Consider the following 27,998-nt stretch of genomic DNA (forward strand, 5'->3'; position numbering starts at 1 on the left):
GCAATTCACCTTTCAATTAATTAATTCGCAGGTCAATCGTGGAGCAATCGATTCACCCAGAAACCCGTCAAGCCTTTCGTATGGATGAATTGCCAAATTAATTGATGAATTGATGGACGAATTGCCGAATTAATTTCTGAATTGAAAAATTCATTTCTGAATTGATTCATTAATTTCTGAATTGACGGACAAATTGAGGAATTCATTTCTGAATTGATGGACTAATGGACGAATAAATCTATGAATTTGTGCACGAACTGATGAATTAATTGATGACTAGTTTTGGCAAAAATGTCGCTCCATACTAATGTGCGTCTTTGTAGGGGTGGAGTCAGTGTGTGCGTGCATGTATTAGCTCGGTGGTGCCAGGCTGCTGCAGCAGCAGCTTTAACCTTATTGCATGCAGGTATTTTAAAGACATAGCGACGTTTTTCAAACATTAGAAGTTAAAAATCGACTCATCCATTTGGAATTATTATTATTTAAATTGTTTTGCACAACACTTTGCTAGTCGTGGACGATAAAAAAAAGTAAGTTGCATTTTTTTTTTTTAAATAAAGTTGAGTTGTTTACGACGCACGGGTGTTGCAGACCCAGGCTTTGTTTACAAAATGAACAAGGCCGATTCAATTTAAAATGTAAGAAATAAACTAAAAGGCGCCCAGGTGAAATGAATCGAAAATGAGGCAACGTTGTGTGTATATATATATATATATATATATATATATATATATATATATATATGTGTGTGTGTGTGTTTGAAGAGGTATAATTGCAGTGTACAAAAATTGAAAGTTTTTTTGATGTACACAAAAGCCTGTCGGCTGTGTACTAAATTAATAAATACGTTTTGTTTTATTGTTTGTGTTTATATGCTGGTACTGTATTTACCACCCTCTTGTATCTCGGGTACAAAAGCTAGGACAATCTGTGTTGGTCCTGCGAATTACTACAAAGAACCACAAACAATCATTAAATAGCAGGAACATCAATGCATTTGTATCATTGGAGCCGATGTACTTTATTGCGTGCAGAACTTAACAAGAAGTGTTTTACCATAAATAAACGAGGATAACTAACGGTAACTTCATGAATGTTTATGTTTATATATACACACAACACAGGTAATGGAAATAAGCATTGATAATAGTGAGTGAATGTGTGTCCGTCCGTCCCGTCTCCAACCCACCCGCGAAACCCAGGTAGTGGTAATAGGATTGTCAGTCGTGTGTATCGTTAATAGTGTGTGTGTCCGCGTGTAAATAGCAGGACCCCTTTATGTCGATACAGACTACAAACCTTCCCGACACTCTGTGCGCGCATTATTGTGGGTTGTAAACAGGATATCTAGACACCGCACTGTTTTAAAACATAAGCAAGATAAGAAACGTGTTTTTTAAAAATTTGTTTATTGGAAAAATGTACAATATGCCTCTCGTTTTGAGTGACATTTGGGGGTTTGTTTTTATTAAATATTTGTACTAATCTAGGGAAAACAAGTCTATAGCAGTACTAATAGAACATAAGAAAGTTTACAAACCACAGGAGCCCATTCGGCCCATCTTGCTCGTTTGGTTGTTAGTAGCTTATTCATCCCAGAATCTCATCAAGCAGCTTATTGAAGGATCCCAGGGTGTCAGCTTCAACAACATTACTGGGGAGTTGGTTCCAGACACTCACAATTCTCTGTGTAAAAATACGTATCTATAATTCTGGCTAGAACGTACGGCGACGTGATCGTGAAACCCACATGCATGTATTCTCTCTCTATTAAATACACACATACATACACACACGGTATTCCATTGGTTTGTAATACAGTGTCCGTGGCGATATCTTTTTAAGACTTGACAGCCCCATAAGCATTGTACTTTATAACTATTACATGAAATATTTACATAATACTTAACTGCTGCTATAACCATGATTAATTTTATTAAGCGTTAAATTATAACAAATCACGTTATGTACAGTGAAGGGAACCTGTACTGTGTCACCCGAATGCTTCTAAAGTCAGCAAAAACATGTTTTCCCTTCGTTGTAAATAAAAACGTGATTTTGTATAATGTAATTATAGCACTATTAATAAACTAATCATGCAGCATGGTTCTAATAGCAGTTTTTACATCTTCTGTAAATGTTCGCAAGATGGGCCGAATGCCCTCCTCTCGTTTGTAAACTTTCTTATGTTCTTATGAAAAGATGTAATGTACACTCTTAGAACAAATGTGTTAAATGTTACACAGTTCCGAGTTCATACAGGGACAACACAATTTTGTGTTGAAATTAACAAACCACAACACAATAATGTGCCTTTAGCTCAAGTCTGTGTGGCTAAATACAGTATTGTGTAAGAAACACATTATTGTGGTGTTTGTTAATTTCAAACAAAATTTTGTTGTTTTGTCCCTGTAAGAACTCAGAACTGTTACATTTGACACATTTGTTCTAAGAGTGTATATTAAGAAATAAATACTATTTAATCTTCCTTATTACAATCGCATAAGCTGAGTAAATAAATAAATAAATGCTTTCTCATTATTATTGATTAGTATTGAAAAAATGTGTACATTGAAAATAAAGTAAGTTCATCTTGCAATGAACAGGTTTTCAGTAGGTTCCTACGATGTGTACGGTGCAGTCACATATTTCAAACTTGGCATATGATTCATATCAAATGAACTTTATACTGGGTTTGTTTGTAACCGAATATCTCAGGAGCTCAAAGCAACCCACGACACAGAAGTGAGTCTCAACGGGGCTAACAGACCGCTCTGTAGTGTATTAACTATCTTAAGAGTGCAGAGGATATAAACCGTGTTCACAGCGCATCTTTTTAGACCTTTTTTTTCTTCTTTATTTTTTTACGTATCCTTACACATAAGCACTCTAAAATGAACGTTCTATAAATATAGGCCTCCATAACAACAATCTTCTCTATAAAGTGCACAAAACAGTGTTATTAAAAACAACAAACAAAAGATTGTTAAAAAAGATTTATTATTATTACTACTACTCTGACTGCTACTGACAGGTCACACTTTGTCAGAGGCCCTTTTACCTTTGTTTGTTTTAGTTTTATTATTATTAGTTTATTTAGCAGACACCTTTATCCAAGGCGACTTACAGAGACTAGGGTGTGTGAACTATGCATCAGCTGCAGAGTCACTTACAACTATGTCTCTCCCGAAAGACGGAACACAAGGAGGATAATTGACTTGCTCAGGGTCACACAATGAGTCAGTGGCTGAGGTGGGATTTGAACCGGGGACCTTCTGGTTACAAGCCCTTTTCCTTAACCACTGGACCACACAGTTTTATTTCTTTTTAATGTTTAAATTATTTTTCTTCATTTAAACAATTTACATTTCTTTGCTTTTTAATTTTTATTAAAAAGCACTGTTTGTTACTTTTAATCACAAAATGTTTTTAGTTTTAGTTTTAGAAAAATTGTTTGAATCCCCTGCTTCTGCCTTATGCAGAGTAGGGGAATGGCAGGCACATTACTCTTATTTTTTAATTGAAAATTTTTAAAATAATTTTAATTAACTTTGGTTGTTTTGTTGTCTTTGTTTGTGCCCCTGCACTGCTCATTATTTGTTGTGTAGGTGGCTGTTTGTTTTTTGTATTGTGTGAGTGTACCCCTGCTCTGTGAATTTTTGTCAGTGCAGGGGCGTGTCTGTGTATTTGTTTGTTTACTACAAATAAAAAATAAAATAAATACATAAATAAATAAAATAAAGAAAGAAATAAAAATGAGGGGGCAAGCTCCTCAAAGCCCAAACAAGTGGACACAGGTGGTGACAAGCGGAGCAGCCCCCCCTTTCAAAACATCAACAGGAGGCACGGGGTCAGGTGCCTCCTGAGAGACTCCCTTTCAATAGAGGCTTCGTCAAGGCCATGGCGAAGGTGGTGGGGCCATCTGCCATCGTGGGGAAGGCAGTGTTCTTCCTGAAACACGGCTATTGAGAGGGGTCTCGCTATCAGGGGCATGTTTGTCCCCATCGAGCCTCTCATGGGACTGGGCAGCAGGGTCATCCTGTCGAACCTGCCACCGTTCAGACAGGATGCCATGCTTTAGCCCCACTTGCAAGCGCTGGGGGAATTAAAAACTGCCATCCACCCTATTCCCCTGGGGTGCAAGGACCAGCCCCTCTGCCATGTGCTGTCCTTCCACCGCCAGGTGACCATCCACCTGGTGGGGCAGGAAGTGGTCCCGACCAATTACGTCATTTTTTGGAGGAGGTGCGGTGTTATCACTGCAAAGAGGTGGGGCACCAAAAAATAAGGTGCCCAAAGCTCAAGCAGGGTGCCAAAACAGCTGCGCAAGCACCGCACCCCTCCAAGTCCACCAACCCCCCCCCAGAGGCCCACAGAGGGGGATAAAAAAAAACACCCGCCTCCCTCCCAACAACATTCAAGCAGGGGAAGGAAGATGAGGCCCCCAAGGTGACCGGACCCTCTGCGCCACCTGAAATCACGCAGGGGGAGATGGCCACCGGGTGGACCACCCCCCGGAAAAGAAAAAGAAGGTGGCCAAATCCATGGGGGGCCAAGCAGGGGGCGGCAAAGCCCACCACTGTGCCATCTGGTGGTGGGTCTGGGGGGAGTCCCAGAAAAAGAGAATATCTCGCTGGAACCCCCTGTGAGGCGGTAAACCCGCCCGAAAAACTAAGCATTGTATTGCATACATATTCAATAAATATCACTAGTTTCTGTATTTTATTCAGGCATTCTAGTCACATGCAATGACACCCCATATATCTGCGGATTTCACACATCGGTGGACCTGTCACCCCAACCACATGGATACAAATTGTACTTATTATTATTATTATTATTTATTTCTTAGCAGACGCCCTTATCCACGGCGACTTACAATCATAAGCAAATACATTTCAAGTGTTACAATACAAGTAATACAATAAGAGCAAGAAATACAATAACTTTTGTTCAAGCAAAGTACAAGTGTGACAAACCACAATTCAATAATACAGCAGATAATAGTGATAGTTACATCAGGATATAATTAAATAGTGATAGTTACATCAGGATGTGATTAAATACAAAGTACTACAGGTTAAACACTTGGCAGATTACAGTATTCTGAAGTACAGGATTAAATGCAGTAAAATAGGGGGCAGATAAGAGCAGAATAAAGCACATTTACATGAAGGGTGATAGTGTCCCAGGATACAAACAGAGGAGTTCTACAGGTGCTCTTTGAAGAGGTGAGTCTTAAGGAGGCGCCGGAATGTGGTCAGGGACTGGGCAGTCCTGACATCTGTAGGAAGGTCATTCAAGGCATCTGTAGGCTAGTACAAGAGTCTACTTGCACTGAACTGCTCCATATTTTGCTGTATTGTACTACTCTTAATTATAACTTCTATGTATCTTGTACTTGATTTTACTCTTAAAGGTATCTCTATTCGCTCTTTTTGTAATACCTTTTATTTGAAATCGTTCTTATCCATTTATCATACTACGTGCTCCTAATGGAATTTACTCTTTTATAAGCAGATATTTATTAACTGCTCTTAGTTGAATTCGTTCTTAAATATGAGTGTGATATTTTGTAATAACTGTAAGTCGCCCTGGATAAGGTGTCTAAAATACGTAAATAAAAATAAATGGAGTTCCAGCGTGTGTATGTAATATAGATTGTGGCAGAGCAACCGCACCCTGCTATATGTTTTGCCGCTTTATTTTTGACTTTTTCAACATCAAGTCTAAATGATTTTAAGGATATCATTGAGCTATCCTGAGTGTGCTGCCCACCCAGTCTCTGTGAACAACAAACAAGTGGACTATGATTGGTCTTTTACTCAACATTGTTCATACGAATAAGATGGGAGTGAAAAACCTGAAATAGCAATTTAGAGAACAGCTAATAACAGATACCAGGCTTAGAGAGCATTAAAAGCAAGAGAGAACAAGTGGGTATTGAGAGTTGATTTGAAGCGAGCGACTGAGGGAGCTGCACGCACTAAAGCTGGGAGAGAGTTCCAGAGAGTAGGGACCATGAAGCTAAAAGAGCGCACTCTGAGTGTGGTGAGCTTTTCCTTGGGTATAACAAGCAGGCCTGAGTCAGAGGACCTCAGCTTGCGGGCAGGGACATAGCGAGTTAGCAGGTTGGAGAGATACTCTGGATCTGTGTGATGGAGGGTGTTGTAGGCAAGCAGGAGAATTTTAAAAGTTATCCTGAACTTAACAGATAGCCAATGAAGCTGGGCAAGATAGGGGGTAATGTGACTGTTATTTTCATCTGTTAAGGATTCTAGCAGTGGCATTTTGAACCAGCTGCAGCTGCAGTCTGTTTATGGTGCGTGACGGAAGACCAGTAATTGATTCGAGAGGTGATAAATGCATGACAGAGTATCTCTGCATCTAGGAGGGAAAGATAGGGACGGACCTTTGAGGTGTTTCAGAGGTGGTAGAAGGAGGATTTGACTACAGAGGAGATTTGGGCGTCAAAGGAGAGGTTACTGTCCACCAAGGCTTCGTACAGTGGGGGAAGGCAGCAGCAGACAGTTTCTGAGGTTCAGCAACAATGTTGAGATTCCTGAGTTGAGTTTTCGATCCTACTAGAAGTTCAGATTTGTTAGTGTTGAGCTGAAGAAAATTAGCAGACATCCAGGCCTCGATGTCTTGGATGCAAGCTGAGAGCCAGTCCATGGCAGAGGGACATCCAGGGTCTAGTTTTAGGTAGAGCTGGGTGTCATCTGCATAGGAGTGAAACATGAGGCTGTGTTGGTGGATAAGGTGACCTAAGGTAAGCATGTAAATCTTGGAGAAGAGGCCTGAGAACAGACCCCTGGGGGACAGAGCACGTGACCGGGTTTGCATCAGCACTGCTTCCATCATAGAAAACAGACTTCATGCGTCCAGATAGGCAAGAGGACAGCCAGGAGAGACAGGTTCCAGAGATACCAGCATACTTCTGAAGGCGGTTAAGAAGAATGCCATGATCTATGGTATCAAGATTAGTAGTTAGGGCAAGGAGGACAAGGACAGAGGGAGCCGCAGCATCCACAAATGGTCTCAACAGCTGAAAATGCTGTAGTTTCTTTTAGTTTAAGTAAGTGCATCCCAGTGCATATTACTTATGAAACATGGCACAGCTAAGATAACAAATAAAACAGGAATGCGCTAGCAGCTGATCAAAAGGAAGTGCATTGATGTTTATTTATTTATTTCAGTGCATTTGCTATAAACTGCAAAAAATATTTTGCAGACGCGTGCCAAAAATATTACCAATGTTTTTATTCTTTGGATTTTGTGATAATCAGTATTTTATGTGTAAGTAATGTGATAGCTGTGAAACTCCTGGGTTTTAAATTACATGCATGAGTGGTGGAAAGACCAGGATGAATACAGATTTAATTGGCAGCATATCAGTATATATATATATATATATATATATATATATATATATATATATTATTGCCCCCCCTAGTTAACTCAACCCAATTAAAGGGATAATTAGGGTCAGCTGTTTGAATACTTTGGTTAACAACCAGGCCTGATCTGGGCCAGACCTTTCCAATATAAATCTGACTAACTCTGGCCCTTACCATCAGGGTGAAGTTGTCAGCACACAGGTTCTAGAGGCACATCATGCCACGAACAAAATAAATTCCTGAAGACCACCGGGAAAAATGTTGTTGATGCCTATCAGTCTGGAAAGGGTTACAAAGCCATTTCTAAGGCTCTGGGGCTCCACCGAACCTCAGAGCCATATTGTCCAAATGAAGAAAGTTTGGGACAGTAGTGAATCTTCCCAGGAGTGGCTGTCCTGCCAAAATCTCTTCAAGAGCAAGGCGTAAAATCGTCCAGGAAGTCACAAAGAAACCTAGAACAACATCCAGGAATATGCAGGCCTCTCTCGCCTCGGCTAAGGTCAGTGTTCATGACTCCACCATCAGAAATACACTGGGCAAAAATGGGACTCATGGCAGAGTAGCAAGGCGGAAACCATTGCTCACTAAGAAGAACATGAATGCTCGTCTCAAGTTTGCCAAAAAGCACCTGGATGATCATCAAGAGTTCTGGAACAATGTTCTATGGACAGATGAGTCAAAAGTGGAACTTTTTGGCCGACATGGGCCCCATTATGTCTGACGAAAACCAAACGCTGCATTCCACAGTAAGAACCTCTTACCAACGGTCAAGCGTGGTGGCAGTATCATGGTTTGGGGATGCTTTGCTGCATCAGGACCTGGATGCCTTGCCATCATTGAAGGAACCATGAATTCTGTTTTGTGTAAGAGAATTCTACAGGAGAATGTCAGGCCACCCGTTCGTGAGCTGAAGCTGAAGCACATCTGGGTCATGCAGCAAGACAATGATCCGAAACAAGCAAGTCTACATCAGAATGGTTGAAGAACAAGAAATTTAAAGTTTTGGAATGGCCTGGTCAGTCCAGACCTAAACCCCATTGAGATGTTGTGGCAGGACCTGAAACGAGCAGTTCATGCTCGAAAACCCACAAATGTCACTGAGATGAAGCAGTTCTGCATGGAGGAGTGGGCCAAAATTCCTCCACGGCACTGTGAGAGACTAATCAATAACTACAGGAAGCGTTTGGTTGCAGATATTGCTGCTAAAGGTGGCGTAACCAGTTATTGAGTCTAAGGGGGCGATTTACTGTTTCACACTGGGGCATTGGGTTTTGCATAACTTTCTTTAATAAATAAATGAAATATGTATCACATTTTTGTGTTATTTGTTCACTCGGGTCCCTTTTATCTAATATTAGGTTTTGGTTGAAGATCTGATAACATTCAGTGTCAAAAATATGCAAAAATGCAGAAAATCACACGGTGCAAATACTTTTTCATACTTCTTTGTGTAATATATAAAGATCCAAAGTATCATGATAGTATTACATATCAGGATACTGTGCATGGTATCGTATCGAGGCTCCTGAAATGAGGTATCACAGAACACTATATATATATAATATTACACACAAACACATACATTTGTGTGTGTAACTGTTTCAAAACAAACATTAGAACAGCTTGCATAAATGAAATCTAAAATGAATTATAAATGAAATGGTTAAATTGTGTAAACTTTTGGTATTATAAGCTTATTACTAGAAATTCTGTGTCCCTTTAATAGTAAAGCCACCCCTGCTATTCAGGCCAGATTTTGTCAGCCCCTTCAGTGGCCTTATTAGCACTGTATTTAAATAAATAAATCCTATTTTTTTTTTTTTTTTGAGCAGGTACAAAACAGAATCCCATGTGATGCCATGGACAGTGTGAAGATGGAATCTGTCCCAATTAAAGAGGAGTTCCCTGAACTTGTCCCCTTTAATGTGGAGTTCTCAGGGCTGGCATCCCTCCCCATTAAAGAGGAGCTCTATGAGGTGCAATGTGACAGCAGTCAGCCAGAGGTCTCTGAGATTAAAGCTGAGCACAATGAATTGGAGATCCCCAAGACAGAAGAACTGCTTCCTGTTAAACAAGAGGTGCTGGAAATTAAACAGGAGCCCCCTGAAGTAGAGTTTGACCACATGGAACCAGGGAAGGAAGAATCCAAGGACTTCAAACCAAACATCCCTGAGCTGGAGCCTATATGCCTGCGGGAGTGTAGCGTGGTGCTGGAGAGAGTCTGCATGAGAGAGCGAGGCACTGGAGAGGAAGGCTCTCCTCCCAACAGCACACAAGGAGGTGGAAAGGAAGAAGGGTGGTCATATTCAGAATATAGTCTAGCAGGTTAGTGACTCCCAGTAGCTGTGACATTGTCATTCTAGGTTGCGTGATATCCACAGTGTGCTTGAGAGGGATGGAGCATATGGGTAAGATTACTAGGTATTTGTTTTTCCACTACCACTCCAACCAGATCAAGATAGGACTTGCTACTGGTGAACTTGAACTATAGATATAATGTGATTGTTTGGGGGTGGGGCGGGATAGAAATAGACCTGAAATGTTGTAGGAGAACTTTTGATGTAGATTTTGATCTCAGGGCTCAGTTTCAAGTTTGTTTTATAAACTGGTGTAACCTAGTGCAAGCCCCCACAGCTGAAATTCACATGCTTTAATCCACGCCACCAATTAGCCACATTCCATAACAGGCAGCCCCTCATACTTTCTTTCCTGTTCATATTTTCTAGGTTCCAGTCCAGCAGCTAAAGCAAGGATTGGCAGTGGAGAATATCCTGACAGTAGGAAAGGTTTCACCCAGTTAGGGCATTTTGAAATACACCAGCAAATTCACACAGGAGAGAAACCATATCGCTGCTCTGCCTGTGAGAAGAGTTTCAGAGATTTAAAAGTCCTGAAAAAACACCAGCGAATTCACACAGGAGAGAAACCGTATCGCTGCTCTGACTGTGGGAAGAGTTTCAGAGATTCAGGAACTCTGAAAGCACACAAGCGAATTCACACAGGAGAGAAACCATTTCGCTGCTCTGACTGTGGGAAGTGTTTTAGTCAATCGACAGTCCTGAAAACACACAGGCGAATTCACACAGGAGAGAAACCATATCGCTGCTCTGCCTGTGAGAAGAGTTTCAGAGATTTAGGAGTCCTGAAAAAACATCAGCGAATTCACAGAGGAGAGAAACCTTATCCCTGCTCTGACTGTGGGAAGAGTTTCAGACAGTCAGCACACCTTGAAAATCACCAGCGAATACACACAGGAGTGAAACCGTATCACTGCTCTGAGTGTGGAAAGAGTTTCAGTCGTTCACAGTACTTGAGAAAACACCAGCATATTCACACAGACGAGAAACCGTATCGCTGCTCTGAATGTGGGAAAAGTTTCAGACAGTCAGCACACCTTGAAAAACACAAGCATATTCACACAGGAGTGAAACCGTATCGCTGCTCTGATTGTGGGAAGAGTTTCAGGGAATCTGGAAATTTGAAAGCACACCAGCGAATTCACAGAGAAGAAAAACCACATTGCTGCTCTGTCTGTGGGAACCATTTCAGACTGTCAGAATACCTGAAAAAACACCAGCGAATTCACACAGGAGAGAAACCGTATTACTGCTCTGAATGTGGGAAGACTTTCAGGGAATCGGGAACTCTGAAAACACACCAGCGAATTCACAGAGGACAAAATTCTAAAAGGTGCTGACAATGTTGACCCAGGGGACTTTTTTGACCTGAAAAAAGAAACAAGGACCAGGGGTCACAAATGGAGATTAAATAAAGGGGCATTCAGAACAGAAAATAGGAGGCACTTTTTTACACAGAGAATTGTGAGGGTCTGGAACCAACTCCCCAGTAATGTTGTTGAAGCCAACACCCTGTGATCCTGCAAGAAGCTGCTTGATGAGATTCTGGGATCAATAAACTACTAACAACCAAACTAGCAAGATGGGCCGAATGGCCTCCTCTCGTTTTGTAAACTTTCTTATGAGAGAAACTGTATTTCTGCTCTGACTGTGAGAAGTTTCAGACATTCAAGAGGCTGGAAAAAACACCAGTGAATTCACAGAGGACAAAAACCTTAAAGCGCATGTTCAGTGGGACTTTCATTCAAGGGGGGACAAACATCTTGCATTATTAGTCCCTGTGTAATAATAATTTTTCTGTGTCACTCTTAAGAGCATGCATTTTAAATGGTAAAGATGCACTTGAGAAAGTGGGTGGTGATGCGATCATGTCTAGTTTAACTGTGTCAATGCAGACAGTGCCTGGGAGCAGGAATATACAGAAAGGAAACTATTCCGCAGCTTATCTGATATACGAGTCAGGAGAAATCGGTAACTCGTGTGGTAAATGAGTTTCAGCGTTTACATTTAAACTTGATTAATCTGAAAATAAATAAATTGATCAGAACGAGTATCCTGACCCGGTATATAGCATCCAGAGACGAGACGGCACCGTCCTTACTGGGCAATCAGCTGGGTGATTTGACTTGTAAATTCATCACGTTTCTAGAACTAATGAAAAAATGATAATGTCCTGTGGCTGAATCACTGAATATTGTGCAACGTGTAGCTTTGCACTGTGCATTGTCCATGCTTTTATTTGAGCTTGCTTTTAAACTGCCCTAACTAATGCAAGTGTAGCAAGCATGTGTACGGATCTTAGGTACAGAGAGGCATACAGGTTTTACACTCTTGTGACAAATTACAGTTAATTACTATTAATGGATTAAGCTATCATTACAGAGAACAAAAATATAGGCTAAAATGCAGTCTGGTAATAGAAATAAACATGTGTGTGTTTTTTTTTTGGGGGGGGGGGGTCTAAAGATTTTGCAAGGGATTTATTTACCTTTTAGTAAATGAGGATGTTTGTGTAATCAAAATTCTAATGAGACTTGACTGTACAATTTAACCCCTTTTAAGGACCAAGCGTTTTTTAGTGGGATGCTCCCCAAGACCACTTCTTTTTTTTTTGGCTGTATCTGACTCTCTTCCTATAAAAAAATTATTGAAATCATTTTTTTTTACAATGGAATCTTGGTGTCCTTTTCTTATATATAAACATAAAGTACTTAAACCATACAAATGTGTCCCTTTTTTCTTTCAAAATGATTTACTTTTATTTAAATTAAGTATTATTTTATTATTATTATTATGTATTCTGCTTCGAGATGCATGTATAAAACATGCTATTCTGTGACCTGAGGGGACCTTACAATACTGAAAGTTTAGTTGAAAAATATTGATGTTTGGGCAAATTACAAGACAATTTGCTGAACATGAGTGAGAGGTGCAGTGTACGATAATGTGTACAATAATTATTACTTTTTATATAGCTTATATGCACATGCCTTCCTTTAATGGATCCTCTAATGTTTGCACACAAGAGTATAGAAGGCTGGGGCGCCAAACTCCAGTTATTTTTCTCATAATATCCTGTTTAAAACTTTCATTTTGAATGACAAACGGCACAGAAGGACAGCACTGCACAATTACATTAAAATACAATTCATTGTTAAATGGCAGAAAAATATGCCTAAGCTTTTATTTGTTACTGTATTCCATCAGTTTGCAAGAACCGGCACAGTTCATTCAAATACAATAACATCTCAAAGCTGTTTCTCATACAGTGCACCTTACCAAACAAAAAGTTTATTTTCAACTGAATTAAATAGTTAGATTAAAAAATCCTGCCTGTTACACAATACGAAATAGAAATAGCAAAACTGGATTAGAAAACGCTACATATTGCTTGAAATGTATAAGTACAACTTTTTTTAAGTAACAGTCCCCTTTGCCTCGAATGTCTTTTTCAATACAGCTATGGTCGAAAGTTTTGCATCACCTAGAATTTTAGCATTGAGACCATTTAAAAAAAAAAATACAAATATCTGTAAGAACATAATTTTAATATTTTATTTAACATCATCTAATCAAAAAAACTACAAAATGAAGCCATAAGTATTTCATGCTAGATTTTGAAATGTCACATTTTTCACTTCGTTAGTTTTTCGTTAAGTATATCGAAAAACTACAAATTATGGTATGTAATTTAATATGTTAATGTAACATTATTCGGCAGGTTTCATTCAACTTTACGAAGCAAAATTACTTCATTCTATTGGGTGATGCAAAATCTTTGGCCACAGCTGTAAGAGTTTTCTTTTTTTATCCTGCAAAACTCACCAACATCAGAATCCTGCTCAGGCACTCATGAGTTGATACGGGGTCAGGCTTGTTTCTGGCAGTTCAACTCTTCAGTACATGTTTGTTCTCCAAAAGGTGAATAATTGTGCTCCTGTAAAATCGTACCTCCTACAAATCACATCATCAGAATAGGGAGCAAGTCTCAACTCAGAACTGCAGGATCTACTCACTCTTCTGGGAGGATCATGTTCCAGGATATCTCCCTCCTCTTGATGTACAGTCCACACAAGCACACCGAAGCCTGGCCTCTTAGAGCAACAATAGACTACAAATGTGATTTATGTTTTTCCACCAGTAAGTAACCTATCCTGTTCAACAAAATACTTAATTACTGGACAATTAAACATAGACTATTTGTAGTGTTGGCTTAAATACGTGTCTAAATTCAGAAATTACACTAGCAAATAATACCGTTAAGATACATCTCATTCTCCACCTGATCTCAGGCACATAGGAACATAAGAAAGTTTACAAACGAGAGGAGGCCATTCGGCCCATCTTGCTCGTTTGGTTGTTAATAGCTTATTGATCCCAGAATCTCATCAAGCAGCTTCTTGAAGGATCCCAGGGTGTCAGCTTCAACAACATTACTGGGGAGTTGGTTCCAGACCCTCACAATTCTCTGTGTAAAAAAGTGCCTCCTATTTTCTGTTCTGAATGCCCCTTTATCTAATCTCCATTTGTGACCCCTGGTCCTTGTTTCTTTTTTCAGGTCGTAAAAGTCCCCTGGGTCGACATTGTCAATACCTTTTAGAATTTTGAATGCTTCAATCAGATCTTCTTTGTTCAAGACTGAATAGATTCAATTATTTTAGCCTGTCTGCATACGACATGCCTTTTAAACCCGGGATAATTCTGGTTGCTTTTCTTTGCACTCTTTCTAGAGCAGCAATATCCTTTTTGTAAGAGGTGACCAGAACTGAACACAATATTCTAGATGAGGTCTTACTAATGCATTGTAAAATTTTAACATTACTTCCCTTGATTTAATTTCAACTCACTTCACAATATATCCGAGCATCTTGTTGGCCTGTTTTATAGCTTCCCCACATTGTCTAGATGAAGACATTTCTGAGTCAACATAAACTCCTAGGTCTTTTTCATAGTTCCCTTCTTCAATTTCAGTATCTCCCATATGATATTTATAATGCACATTTTTATTGCCTGCGTACAGTACCTTTCACTTTTTTCTATTAAATGTCATTTGCCATGTGTCTGCCCAGTTCTGAATGCTGTCTAGATCATTTTGAATGACCTTTGCTGCTGCGACAGTGTTTGCCACTCCTCCTATTTTTGTGTCGTCTGCAAATTTAACAAGTTTGCTTACTATACCAGAATCTAAATCATTAATGTAGATTAGGAATAGCAGGGGACCTAATACTGATCCCTGTGGTACACCACTGGTTACCTTGCTCCATTTTGAGGTTTCTCCTCTAATCAGTACTTTCTGTTTTCTACATGTTAACCACTCCCTAATCCATGTGCATGCATTTCCTTGAATCCCTACTGCGTTCAGTTTGAGAATTCATCTTTTATGTTGGACTTTGTCAAAAGCTTTCTGGAAATCTAAATAAACCATGTCATATGCTTTGCAGTTATCCATTGTCGATGTTGCATCCTCAAAAAAATCAAGCAGTGGCAGAGGACGAGCTGCCAACCGCGCCTCTGCCAGAACACATTTAAAGGAAAACAATAACAAAAACATACGGCTTCACCGTCATATTTATAAATACATATGAATAAATCAGAATACAAACACAAACACAAAATAATAAACTGCACAGGGGCAGAGGGGTACCCCGTTCTAAAATAAATCAACAAATACCTTTGTTTTTAAATAACAAAACTAAACTAAAAAAATCCATTTATGGCAGTGCTTTGCCCTGCCCCCTTTTCATGTGCAGGGCTCCTCGCCCTGTCACACTGTTATATAGTAACCATGACCCTATCTGCACTCTGTAAGGAGTTATAAGCTAGTTTTGCATTTGACCTTAAGGAGAGGTCAAAGGTAACGGTCAAGGCAATTTTTGAATGGAGCATATATGGGTTCATTTGTGTATTCTATAGTAACTATGACACTCTTTAAACTCTCAAAGGAGTTCTAAACACGTTTTGCATTTGAGCTTTAGCAAAGTAATATGTGCAATTTGACCATAGCTCAAATTTGATTGGCTCACGGGGGGCATGTTTTTTTGTTATGTAGCGAGTTGCTTTGAATAAACTTGATAGACAACCTTGCCAAGGCTATGTATGCAAGGTTTCGCTTAAATCGTCATAACGGTTTCAGTGAAAAAGATGTAGTATGTGCCCCAATTTTCACATCTGTACCATAAGCGGTTTTGGACAAGAAGATTTTTTTTAAATTGGCCAAAATTCATCAAAAATCCAGTATGGCCACCAAATCATGTGACTTATGACCTTCATTTTTGGTATAACACAACTTCCCCTTGGTGCCTCCTCGTTTTGGAACAAATGGCGCTCCATACTAATGGAGGTTTTTGTAGGGGTGGAGTCAGTGGCTATGTTCCATTTCAAAACCTCGCCCCTACACCCTACTTCCCTTCAAAGTGATCACTTCCAGGAGTGATTACTTCGAAGGGGAATAGGGCGTAGTGATCGCAAAAGTGTTTCAGTTGAAACACACTTCAGCGTCATCATTCACAGCCATTAATCAGCACTGGAAATGTGTACAGACAAGAAGATGTGACCTCGGGAGGTCATTGTCATTTTTGTTTATATATATATATATTATATATATATGTGTGTGTGTGTGTGTGTGTGTGTGTGTAAGAGAGCTGTTACATATTGCTATGCTTAAAGTAGCTATCCATTTTAAAGCGCATGCTAATAAAACATTGACTTTTCGTGTTGTCTGTAATATGCGTGCATGTGTCTTTTTTTGGGGATGGCAATGTGTGTGTGTGTGTGTGTGTGTGTGTGTGTGTGTGTGTGTGTTTTTTGGGGGGGGGCAGTGGTACTTGGTTATTAGCAGAACTACAATAAAAAAACGTTAGCTAGTTATTTATCAGTTAAGTTATTTTAATTTTAATGTCCTCTGCTATCCAGAGTCTTGGCGCTCAAAATGAAATGCGAGCACCAAGACTGGAGAGCAGAGAAAAAATGGAGATAATTGCTGTAGCCGCAATAGCCATCGCTATATTTTTAATAATAAATGAAAATCGGAAGATGGGATATGCAATCCGAAGGAGAGCTTATTACCGTCGTCGTGCAGGGGCATTAATGAGGTTGGCCAGAGAAGTAAGTTGTTAATTAATTAAGTAAGTAAGTAAGTAAGTGTGTGTGTGATTTTATGAAGTGTTTATTATTATTATTATTATTATTATTATTATTATTATTATTATTATTATTTATGAAACTGAGGCAGCCCTATATACAAATGTACCATGGCTTGATACTTGTGTACCACTGGATTTTGAAAACAAGCTAATACGATCAGTGTGAAAAGTACAATGGTACTGTATAATATATAATATAATACATGTTTCATAGGGGAGTGAATCTAGTTTGGATCTTCACTACAAAAAGATATACCAATAAATCATAAAGTAATAATCATAATAATGAGTATTGTTCTATGGTAAATAAATGCTATGTATAATACTGTCTATTAAACCAGGTGGAAGATAAACATAATAAAAGAGAAAACTGTAAAACCAGGCTGAATTAACCCACGTATAAAGAGTATTAAAAATGTAATTCCGATTAGTATTCCTCTTTTTAAGGGAGACTCAGCCAAGAAGGCATCAATACCAACATACACACGGAACAAAATACTAATTACTAATATTAACCAATACAACTGAGATATGTAAATATACAATAAAAAATCAAACGATTAAAAGTGAATATAGATATTAAATATTTAAAAAAATGTTTTAAAATTAAACACTGTCATCAAATTCACTTTTCAGAGATTTAGCCTGCAGAGCTACATAAGCTACACAAGGCTTAACTGCAGTGTGCCAATTCTGCGCCTCTTTTTTGACGTTGAGCGGGACACTCAGCCTCACTTCCGCCTCAGAAGGGAGTCGCTCAGTGCCTTGTTTGGCCTTCTCAGTGGGGAGAGGCGTCACGGCTGGGGCCATCAGCTGGAGGTCTTAATTATTTTTGTTTTGGCTAGCCTGTGGAACATCCTACAGGGTTGTGGTAGCAGCCTTTTCTATTCCTCGGACCACAGTGCACAGAGCGGTGCACAACATCGCGGAGGAGCTGATGGAAATCCTTCCTCAAGTAATCAGGCTCCCAAAACAAGAGGAACTCAGCACAGTGGGAGAGGGATTTGGACGGCTCACCAATCATCAAGCATTCCAGAAGGCTGTGGGGGCAATTGATGGGTGTCACGTCTGCATTAAAGCTCCAGGCCAGGCCACTGCGCAGTGCTATTTTAATCGCAAGTTATTTTATTCTGTTCAGCTCCAAGCGATTTGTGACCACACAGGACGGTTCCTGGATGTGTTTGTGGGTTACCCTGGGTCAGTGCATGACTCCAGGGTACTGAAGAACAGCCCTGTGTACACCAGGGGGCTGTACCCTCCACCAGGGTTCTTCTTGTTGAGAGATGGCGGGTACCCCTGTCTGAAAGAGCCAGTGTGCCTGATCACACCGTACAAGGAGCCTGTGCAGGGCAGGGTTCAAGCCCGCTTCAACCGCCATCATTCCAAGGCTCGTTCCATCATAGAACGAGCCTTTGGGATGATGAAAACCCGATGGAGGGCCATTTTCTTTAAAGCCCTGGAAGTTCACCCATCATTTGCCCCAAAAGTGATAGCAGCATGTACCATCTTGCACAATGTGTGCCTGGCTCATGGCGACCTCCTGCTGACGGAGCCCACTGAGGGGGAAGACAACATGGCACCTGTTCCACCTCATCTGCAGGAAAATGGAAATACAACCAGGGAAGCCCTGGCAGCAGAACTATCTGCTCCAGTTTTCATGCCCCAGCACTTGCTGCAACATGATTACCTTTAAGTTCTGTGAGCTCCCCTCTCCCCAAATCCCTACACCAATCCGTGTTCATTGTATATAGTTTTGTTAGTTGTTTTTAATCCCTGTGTTTATTTTAACTTGTAAATAGTTTTGTTAGTAGTTTAACATTGACATGATTTAACATGATAGTTTAACTGATAGTTGTTTTTAATTGTTTTAAAATGTTAATTTTGATTTTGTTTTAAAATGAATTGAATAAACCAAAGCCTCATGTTAATTATTGTATTTTTTTATTGGTATATATTTGTTATTTAAAGTTTTTGAATTAAACGTTCAAACAAACATAGGAAGCGCTCGCTCCTCTCCTCGGCTGCCTTCTCTCTTCTCTCCTCCCTCTCTGCTCTTCTCTCCTCCCTCTCTGCTCGTCTCTCCTCCCTCTCTGACTCCTCTTTTAGAAATTGTAAAATAGTGTCTTCCTGCCTCTGCCCTCTCTTTTCTTTTATTTGTCTGCTGTGAAGCCACTGCTGTAGACGTGCCTGGTGATTCATCCTCGACGGATGAGGCAATCAGGACTGGAGGCCTAATAGAGGGGCTCCCCCCAATTGCCTCATCCATGAGGGTGAACCACGGCCACGACGCAGCAGTGGCCTCCCCTGCCTCTGTCCCTGTGCCTGTTGGAGGGCATTTCAACTCCTACAACAGAAGTAATGGAGACACTGTGACAGTAGATAATGTATCTGTATGGCTGTGTGTGTAACAGTCTATAACATGTCAAAAATAGTATTATGACAATGTCAACTTAAATAATCAAATAATCATTTTAGGTAGCTTCTAATTCCACTGAAAACAACATTCAGCCATTATGCTTAACTATAAAACACTAACAACACATAACGCATATTGCTTGCATATTGCTTGCAAGTAAAATAAATAAACAATAGTAATTATGCATTGTAAAAATAAAAAAGTAATTGTGTAGATACTAGATTTCTGAAAGTGAAAGTTGGTTGATTCCTACACCACAGAATTACACTGCTTCCTGACATGTCATTACCTTATATATTTTTTTAAGCTTTTCCCATTTTTTAGCAGCTTGGCTGGGAGACACTTTATCCTCCATCTCCAGTTCTTTTATTATTGCCCTAGAATATAACATTATTACTATTAATATTATTCATATCAATCTTGTTAGCATTACCTATAAGTGTATTGCTTATTATTATCTTTAAGGGGAGTAATTGTCTATAAATGGATTTACTCCCAGCCAAGCTTGGAGGTGTTCCTCTTCCTCGTGAACATACCGTCCCGCTCACTCCTAATTCTAATGAAATTAGAGGTTTCAAAACCTGTCCCTGTAATAATTGAAATGAATGAGCTCAAAAAGTTGTTTCACAAGAACAAACAAGCTATCTAGCAATACAGATAGCCAACTAGTTAGCAAAACTATTCCTCAAGGTCTCATCTATACAGAATAACATAGCTTACTTTCGTTTGTATGTGCAAGAGATTCTGCTCTTTTAAATATATGCTTATAGCTATTCATTTACACAACACTAATAAAACATTTGCTTTTCATGTTGTCATTTAAGATAAACATAATAAAGTGAAAACACTAAAACCAGGCGGAATTAACCCACGTAGAGTTAAAAATGTAATTCCAGTTAACATTTCTGCATTCAATAACAGCAAAGTATGCGCAAATACTAACTAATACAACGGAGATATGTAAATATACAAATCAAAATTAAAAGTGAATATAAATATTAAAATATGTATTTAAAATTAAAACCAGAAGACAATTGAATTTAGAACATTAATTTGTTTATCAAATAAGAGTTATTTATGACACAATAAACATTATAATATTGTTGAGCTCCATCTTCCCCTCTGTCTTTAAGCACGCAATGCTTGGTCGGTATTTTATAAAATAGAAAATCTCTTCCGCAGAAGCGCACAGTGCTTGTACACTTCGGGAACGCCCACTTGGAGGCCCCTTCGAAGGGAGCATTTTATGCTCACTACGGATTGGAACACCCCTTAACATGGCCGCCGCTCACTTCCGCCCTTCGATCTTCACTTTTTCATGAATTGGAACACAGCCAGTGTGTGCGCATGCGCACATTTGCTAGCTCGGTTGTGCCAGACAGGCGGCTCCAGCGAAGCAGCTTCACCTTTGTCGCATGCGGGCATATTAAACACAGAGACGTTTTTCAAACATTCAGAAGATAAAAAAACGATTCATCCATTTGGAATTATAATACCTGTTCCATCACTGTGCTTGTCGTGGACGATAAAAAAAAGTAAGTTACGTTTTTTTTTAAACTAAAGTTGAGTTGTTTGCGACGCACGGGTGCAGACCCCGGCTTTGTTTAAATGAACAAAGCCGATTCAATTTAAAATATAACAAATACACTGAAAGGCGCTGTTGAGATGAATCAGTGCCTTGCAAAAGTATTCAGACCCCTGACCAATTCTCCCATATTACTGAATTACAAATGGTACATTGAAATTTCGTTCTGTTTGATATTTTATTTTAAAACACTGAAACTCAAAATCAATTATTGTAAGGTGACATTGGTTTTATGTTGGGGAATATTTAAGAAAAATAAAAAAACTGAAATATCTTGCTTGCATAAGTATTCAACCCCCACACATTAATATTTGGTAGAGCCACCTTTCGCTGCAATAACAGCTTTAAGTCTCTTGGGGGAAGTATGTACCAGCTTTGCACACAGTGTTGGAGTGATTTTGGCCCATTCTTCTTGGCAGATTTGCTCCAGGTTGTTCAGGTTGGTTGGACGACGCTTGTGGACCGCAATTTTCAAATAGTGCCACAGATTCTCAATGGGATTGAGATCAGGACTTTGACTGGGCCACTGTCGGACATTCACCTTTTTGTTATTAAGTGTTTTAAAATAAAATATCAAACAGAACGAAATTTCAATGTACCATTTGTAATTCAGTAATATGAGAGAATTGGTCAGGGGTCTGAATACTTTTGCAAGGCACTGTGTGTGTGTGTGTGTGTGTGTGTGTGTGTATATATATATAAATAATTACACACTACCGGTCAAAAGTTTTAGAACACCCCCATTTTTCCAGTTTTTATTGAAATTTAAGCAGTTCAAGTCCAGTGAATAACCTGAAATGGTACAAAAGTAAGCGGTAAACTGCCAGAGGTTAAAAAAAAAAAGTTTAGGTTACCAAAAACTGAAAAATAATGTACATTTCAGAGTTATACAAAAAGGCCTTTTTCAGGGAACAAGTAATGGGTTAACAACTTACAGCTGTTCTGCAGCAATGGAAGTAAATTAAGCCTTGAAAGTTGATGCTAACAGTTCCTACAGGTGTCCCAACTTTTGTTGATTACTTACAAACCCTCTGTCTGTATAAAGGCAGTGTTGGAACAGACTGTGTTACTACACTCTCTTAAGCATTATTTGGACAGTATTGTACTGCAGGAAGTAGTATATTGCTCTCATAATGGCGAGAAAAAGGCAATCAACAAAGGAAGACAGACAGACCATTATAACCCTTAAAAGTGTAGGTCTTTCCTTTAGAGAAATTGCAAAGAAAGCCAAGGTGTCGGTGAGTACAGTGTCCTACACCATCAAAAGGCACTTGGAAACTGACATAATTATATATATGTGTGTGTTTCAATAGATGTATAAGTGCAGTGTACACAAATTTAAGTTTTGTTTGTGTAGAAAGAAAAGTAACACAGTGCAGAGAAAAAGGCTTTTGTCCGAAATACGATTTAAACCTTTTGTGTACATAAACAAAACAAACTTTTTTATTGTAGTGTGTGTGTACCGGCACTGTATTTACCATTGTTCTTTTTTGTACCTCGGGTGTAAAAGCTAGAATAATCTATTTCGTACCTACCTGCCACAACGTTACCACGAAGTACCACAAACAGTCTTTAAATAGCATGAACATCAATGCATTTGTATCATTGGAGCCAATGTACTTTATTGTGTTTAAGTGCAGAACTTCACAAGAAGAAAAGTGTTTGCTTAACACGTTTATATAAACCAGGACGACTAAACGTAACTTTGTGTTTTTTTTTGTTTTTTTTTTGTACAGGTAATGGAAATAAGCATTAAGTGTGTGTGTCGCCTCAAATTATATATTTATGTGTTATATTCATGTAGAATGCATGATTTTGTAAGAGTAAAATGCATTGTTTGTTATTTAAGGATCGTTTGGGGTACTTCTGGTAACGTTGTGCTGCTTTGTGGTACTTTGGGGTAAATAGCAGGACCCCTTTATGTCGACACAGACTACAAACCTCCTCGACACTGTTTGCGCGCATTATTGTGGGTTGTAAACAGGATATCTAGACACCGTGCTGTTTTAAAACATGTTCTTGTTTGTTTATTAAATGTAAAGTATGCCTCGTTTTAAGTTATGTTTTGTTTGCTTGATTTAACTATTTGTACTAATCTAGGGAGAACAAGGCTATGGCAGTACTAATGCATACATATCTACAATTTTGCCTAGAAAGTAAGACGAAGTGATTGTGAAAACCACATATGACTGGAGACATGCATGTATTCTCTCTCTATTAAATACACACACACGGTATTCCAATGGTTTGTATACAATGTCCGTGCCGATATCTTTTGAAAACAAGACCTGACAGCCCCATAAGCATTGAACTTTATAACTATTACATGAAATATTTACATAATTGAACTGCTGCTGTAATCATGATTTAATTTTATTAATAGCGTTAATTAAATTATACCAAATCACGTTATGTACAATGAAGGGAACCTATACTGTGTCACCCGAATGCTTCTAAAGTCAGCAAAAACATGCATTATGTTTTCCCTTCGTTGTAAATAAAAACGTGATTTGGTATAATGTAATTATAGCACTATTAATAAACGAATCATGCAGCATGGTTCTAACAGCAGTTTTTACATCTAATGTAAATGTTCTAATAGTTAAAGTGCAATACTTATGGGCTGTCAGGGCTTGTTAAAAAAAACAAACAAACAAAAAAAAAAAAGCCACATGTATACAAACCAATGGAATATCCTGTATGTGGGTAGAGTAAGCCTTTCTGTGGATCTCTCTCTTTCTCTCTCTCTCTCTCTCTCTCTCTCTCTCTCTCTCCCTCTCTCTCTCTCATAGATCATTACTAGTATTTTTCTTAGCAGACACCCTTATCCAGGGCAACTTACAATTGTTACAAAATATCACATTATTTTCACATACAATTACCCATTTATACAGTTGGGTTTTTACTGGAGCAATCTAGGTAAAGTACCTTGCTCGTACAGCAGCTGTGTCCCCCCACCTGGGATTGAACCCACGACCCTCCGGTCAAGAGTCGAGGGCCTTAACCACTACTCCACACTGCTGCCCTGTGATAGCTGTGAACCTCCTGGGTTTTAAATTACATGCATGAGTGGAGGAAAGACCAGGATGAATACAGACTTCATTGGCAGCAGATCAGTTTCCCTAGATAACAGGATCAACGTGACGCGTCCCCTGCAGAGGAATGCACAGGACCTTTAGAAGCTTCCGAGTCACACTGCAAAAGTCCACCAATGCAGACGGCTGCAGGTTCAGCATGAAAGCAATAAAAAGCACATGGTTTACTATAGCAGCCAGAGGGCTTGTCTTTTGTCTAATTTACTTTATTTGCAAGATTAACAGCCAAACAAGCATGGTGGGCTGAATGGCCTCCTCTCACTAGTAAAATGTCATCTGTTCTTATTTAAGGTGCATTGGGGCGTTGTTTTGATGGAGACATTTGGCTTGAATACGCTTAAACACAATTCTGTTCTATTGGCACATGAGGAAGGCATCTACATTAATAGCCCGTTTGTTTTAGAAATACAGCATTAAATATGATTTAACTGGAATTTTTCACTATTGAATGTTCGCAGCGTTAGTACTATTAGAAGCTGTTCTTTGCCAGAATTTTTTTTATATATATATAATTGTATTTAAATATTTGGAAGTGGTAATTTTCAAAATATCCAACACTAAAATTGTAAAATGAATGTATAGTGTTTAAAATGAATAAATATGTTTGTGTGTATTCCCCAATGTAATACATCACTTTTTTTTAAAAAGTGTATGTGAATCTGTTAGGCTAGTCTAGTTTAGCATTATACTGTTTACTTGTTTTACTTTCTAAAATATTTGAACAGTACAGAACATAAGAAATGTTACAAACAAGAGGAGGTCTATTTGGCCCATCTTGCTCATTTTGGTTGTTTATTTATCCAAGCAAGGACCGCATCAAGCCATTTCATTCAGTACCCGTGTGAATCAGCTTCCACAAAACCAAGCTTCATTTTTTCATTCCTTGCTCACATTTTTAGAGCACTTCTAAGATACCCCTGTATGAAACATCTGGCCATCCTGTCATCTATCAATCATCTATCTATATATAGAGAGACACACACATGTCTGTGTGTGTAACTGTTACAAAACAATATATATATATATATATATATATATATATATATATATATATATATATATATATATATATATAAACAGCTTATAAATCTAAAATGAATAATATATGGAATGGTTAAATTGTGTAAATGTTGGCATTATAAGCTTATTACTAAAATTTCTGTGTCCCTTCAACAGTAAAGCCACCCCTGTTATTACGCTCAAATTTTGTCGGCCCCTTGAATGGCCTTATTAACACTGTTTAAATGAGTGGTTGTAATGTTTGTTTGTTTTTTTTCAGCAGCTACTAAACAGAATCCCGTGTGCTGGAAATTAAACAAGAGCCTCTGACAGTAGAGTTTGACCACATGGAACCAGGGAAGGAAGAATCTGAGGACTTCAAACCAAACATCCCTGAGCTGGAGCCTGTACACCTGCGGGAGTGTAGCGTGGTGCTGGAGAGAATCTGCGTGAGAGAGCGAGGCGCTGGAGAGGAAGGCTCTCCCAACAGCATGCAGGGAGGTGGAAAGGAAGCCGGGTCATATTCAGAATGCAGTCTAGCAGGTGAGTGACTCCCAGTAGCTGTGACATTGTCATTCTAGGTTGCGTGATATCTACAGTGTGGTTGAGAGGGAGGGAGCGTGTAGGTTAGATTTACTAGGTATTTGTTTTTCCACTACACCTCCAACCAGTTCAAAACAGGACTCAGTACTGGTGAACTTGAAATATAGATATAATGTTTTCATTTTTGGGGGGTGGGGCGGAATAGAAATAGACCTGAAATGTTGTAGGAGAACTTTGAAGTAGATTTTGATCTCAGGGCTCAGTTTCACCAGCATTAGTCTTTACTGACATTTGCTTTGAATTTAAGTTTGTTTGCTTTTCTAACCTGATGTAACCCAGTGCAAGCCTCCATAGCTGACATTCACATGCTTTAATCCACTCCACCACCTAGCCACATGCCATAACATGCAGCCCCGCTTACTTACTTTCTTTCCTGTTCATATTTTCCAGGTTCCAGTCCATCAGCTAAAACGAGGGCAGGTGGTGGAGAATATCCTGACTGTGGGAAAGGTTTCACCCAGTTAGGGCATTTTGAAATAAACCAGCGAATTCACACAGGAGAGAAACTGTACTGCTGCTCTGACTGTGGAAAGAGTTTCAGACAGTCAGCACACCTTAAAAGACACCAGCGAATTCACACAGGAGAGAAACCGTATTGCTGCTCTGACTGTGGGAAGAGTTTCAGACGTTCAGAAGACCTGAAAATACACCAGCGAATTCACACAGGAGAGAAGCCATATCCCTGCTCTGACTGTGGGAAGAGTTTCAGAGATTCAGGAGACCTTGAAAGACACCAGCGAATTCACACGGGAGAGAAACCGTATTGCTGCTCTGACTGTGGGAAGAGTTTCAGACGTTTAGAAAACCTGAAAATACACCAGCGAATTCACACAGGAGAGAAGCCGTATCCCTGCTCTGACTGTGGGAAGAGTTTCAGAGATTCAGGAGACCTGAAAAAACACCAACGAATTCACACGGGAGAGAAACCGTATTGCTGCTTTGACTGTGGGAAGAGTTTCAGACATAATGGAAGCCTGAAAAGCCACCAACTAATTCACATAGTAGTGAAACCGTATCCCTGCTCTGACTGTGGGAAAAGTTTCAGGCATTCAGAAGACCTGGAAAAACACCAGCAAATTCACAGTAGAGAAGGTGTATCACTGCTCTGACTGTGGGAAGAGTTTCAGGGAATCGGGATCTCTGAAAACACACCAGAGAATTCACACAGAAAATCCATATTTCTGCTCTGACTGTGGGAAGAGTTTTTCAGGTATTCAAGACTGCTGAAAACACACCAACGAATTCACACAGGAGAGAAACCGTGTCTCTGCTTTTACTGTGGGAAGAATTTCACAGATTCAGGAGGCTGGAAAAAGCACCAGTGAATTCACAGAGGACAAAAACCTTAAAGTGCATGTTCAATGGGACTTTCATTCAAGGGGGGAAAAAAACATCTTGCATTATTAGTCCCTGTGTAATAATAATTTTTCTATGTCACTTTTAAGAGCATGCATTTTAAATGGTAAAGATGCACTTGAGAAAGTGGGCGGTGATGTGAACATGTCTAGTTTAACTGTGTCAATGCAGTCAGAGCCTGTGAGCAGGAATGTACAGAAAGGAAACTATTCCGCAGCTTATCTGATGTACCAGTCAGGAGAAATCGGTGACTCGTGTGGTAAATGAGTTTCAGGGTTTAGCATTTAAACTTGATTAATCTGAAAATAAATAAATTGATTGGAACGAGTATCCTGACCCGGTATATAGCATCCAGAGATGAGACTGCACCGTCCTTACTGGGCAATCAGCTGGATGATTTGACTTGTAAATTCATCACGTTTCTAGAACTAATGAAAAAATGATAATGTCCTGTGGCTGAATCACTGAATATCGTGCAACGTGTAGCTTTGCACTGTGCATTGTCCATGCTTTTATTTGAGCTTCCTTTTTAAACACCCCAACTAATGCAAGTGTAGCAAGCATGTGTACGGATCTTAGGTACAGAGAGGCATACAGGTTTTACACTCTGTGACGAATTACAATTAATTACTATTAATGGATTAAGCTGTCATTACAGAGCACAAAGATATAGGCTAAAATGCAGTGATAATAGAAATGAACATGTGTTTTGGGTGGGTCTAGAGATTTTGAAAGGGATTTATTTACCTTTTAGTACATATATATTTACCAGTGCTAGACCCGGACCTTGTTAAATTGTGTAATGAGGACGTGTGTAATCGGAGTTCTAATGAGACTTGACGGTACAATTAACCCGTTAAGGACCAAGCTTTTTATAGTGGAATGCGCACCAGTACCACTTGGTTTTTTTGGGGTTTTTTTTGCTTTGCTATATCTGACTTCCAATAAAAACATTATTTAATTGTGTGTTTTTTTTTACAATGGAATCTTGGTGTCCTTTTTTTAGATATAAACATTAAAGTGCTTAAGAAACCATACATGTGTG

The 27,998-nt window shown here is 39.2% G+C and overlaps 1 protein-coding gene and 1 pseudogene across 1 annotated transcript; both read left to right on the forward strand.

Annotated features, from left to right (window-relative positions):
- The first annotated feature begins 63 nt into the window (after positions 1–63).
- Positions 64–27,990, forward strand: LOC117404773 (zinc finger protein 616-like). Its single transcript, XM_059015363.1, has 7 exons — positions 64–530; positions 9,233–9,725; positions 10,127–11,094; positions 18,038–18,398; positions 19,069–19,254; positions 25,289–25,537; positions 25,988–27,990. The coding sequence occupies exons 2-7, from the start codon at positions 9,260–9,262 to the stop codon at positions 26,704–26,706; spliced, it is 2,949 nt and encodes a 982-aa protein (XP_058871346.1). The 5' UTR covers positions 64–530; positions 9,233–9,259; the 3' UTR covers positions 26,707–27,990.
- The window catches only part of LOC117404772 (zinc finger protein 271-like), a 41,556-nt pseudogene continuing 34,205 nt past the window's right edge, over positions 20,648–27,998 (forward strand).

This window comes from Acipenser ruthenus, chromosome 50, assembly GCF_902713425.1.
Source record: "Acipenser ruthenus chromosome 50, fAciRut3.2 maternal haplotype, whole genome shotgun sequence".
NCBI classification, from domain to species: domain Eukaryota; kingdom Metazoa; phylum Chordata; class Actinopteri; order Acipenseriformes; family Acipenseridae; genus Acipenser; species Acipenser ruthenus.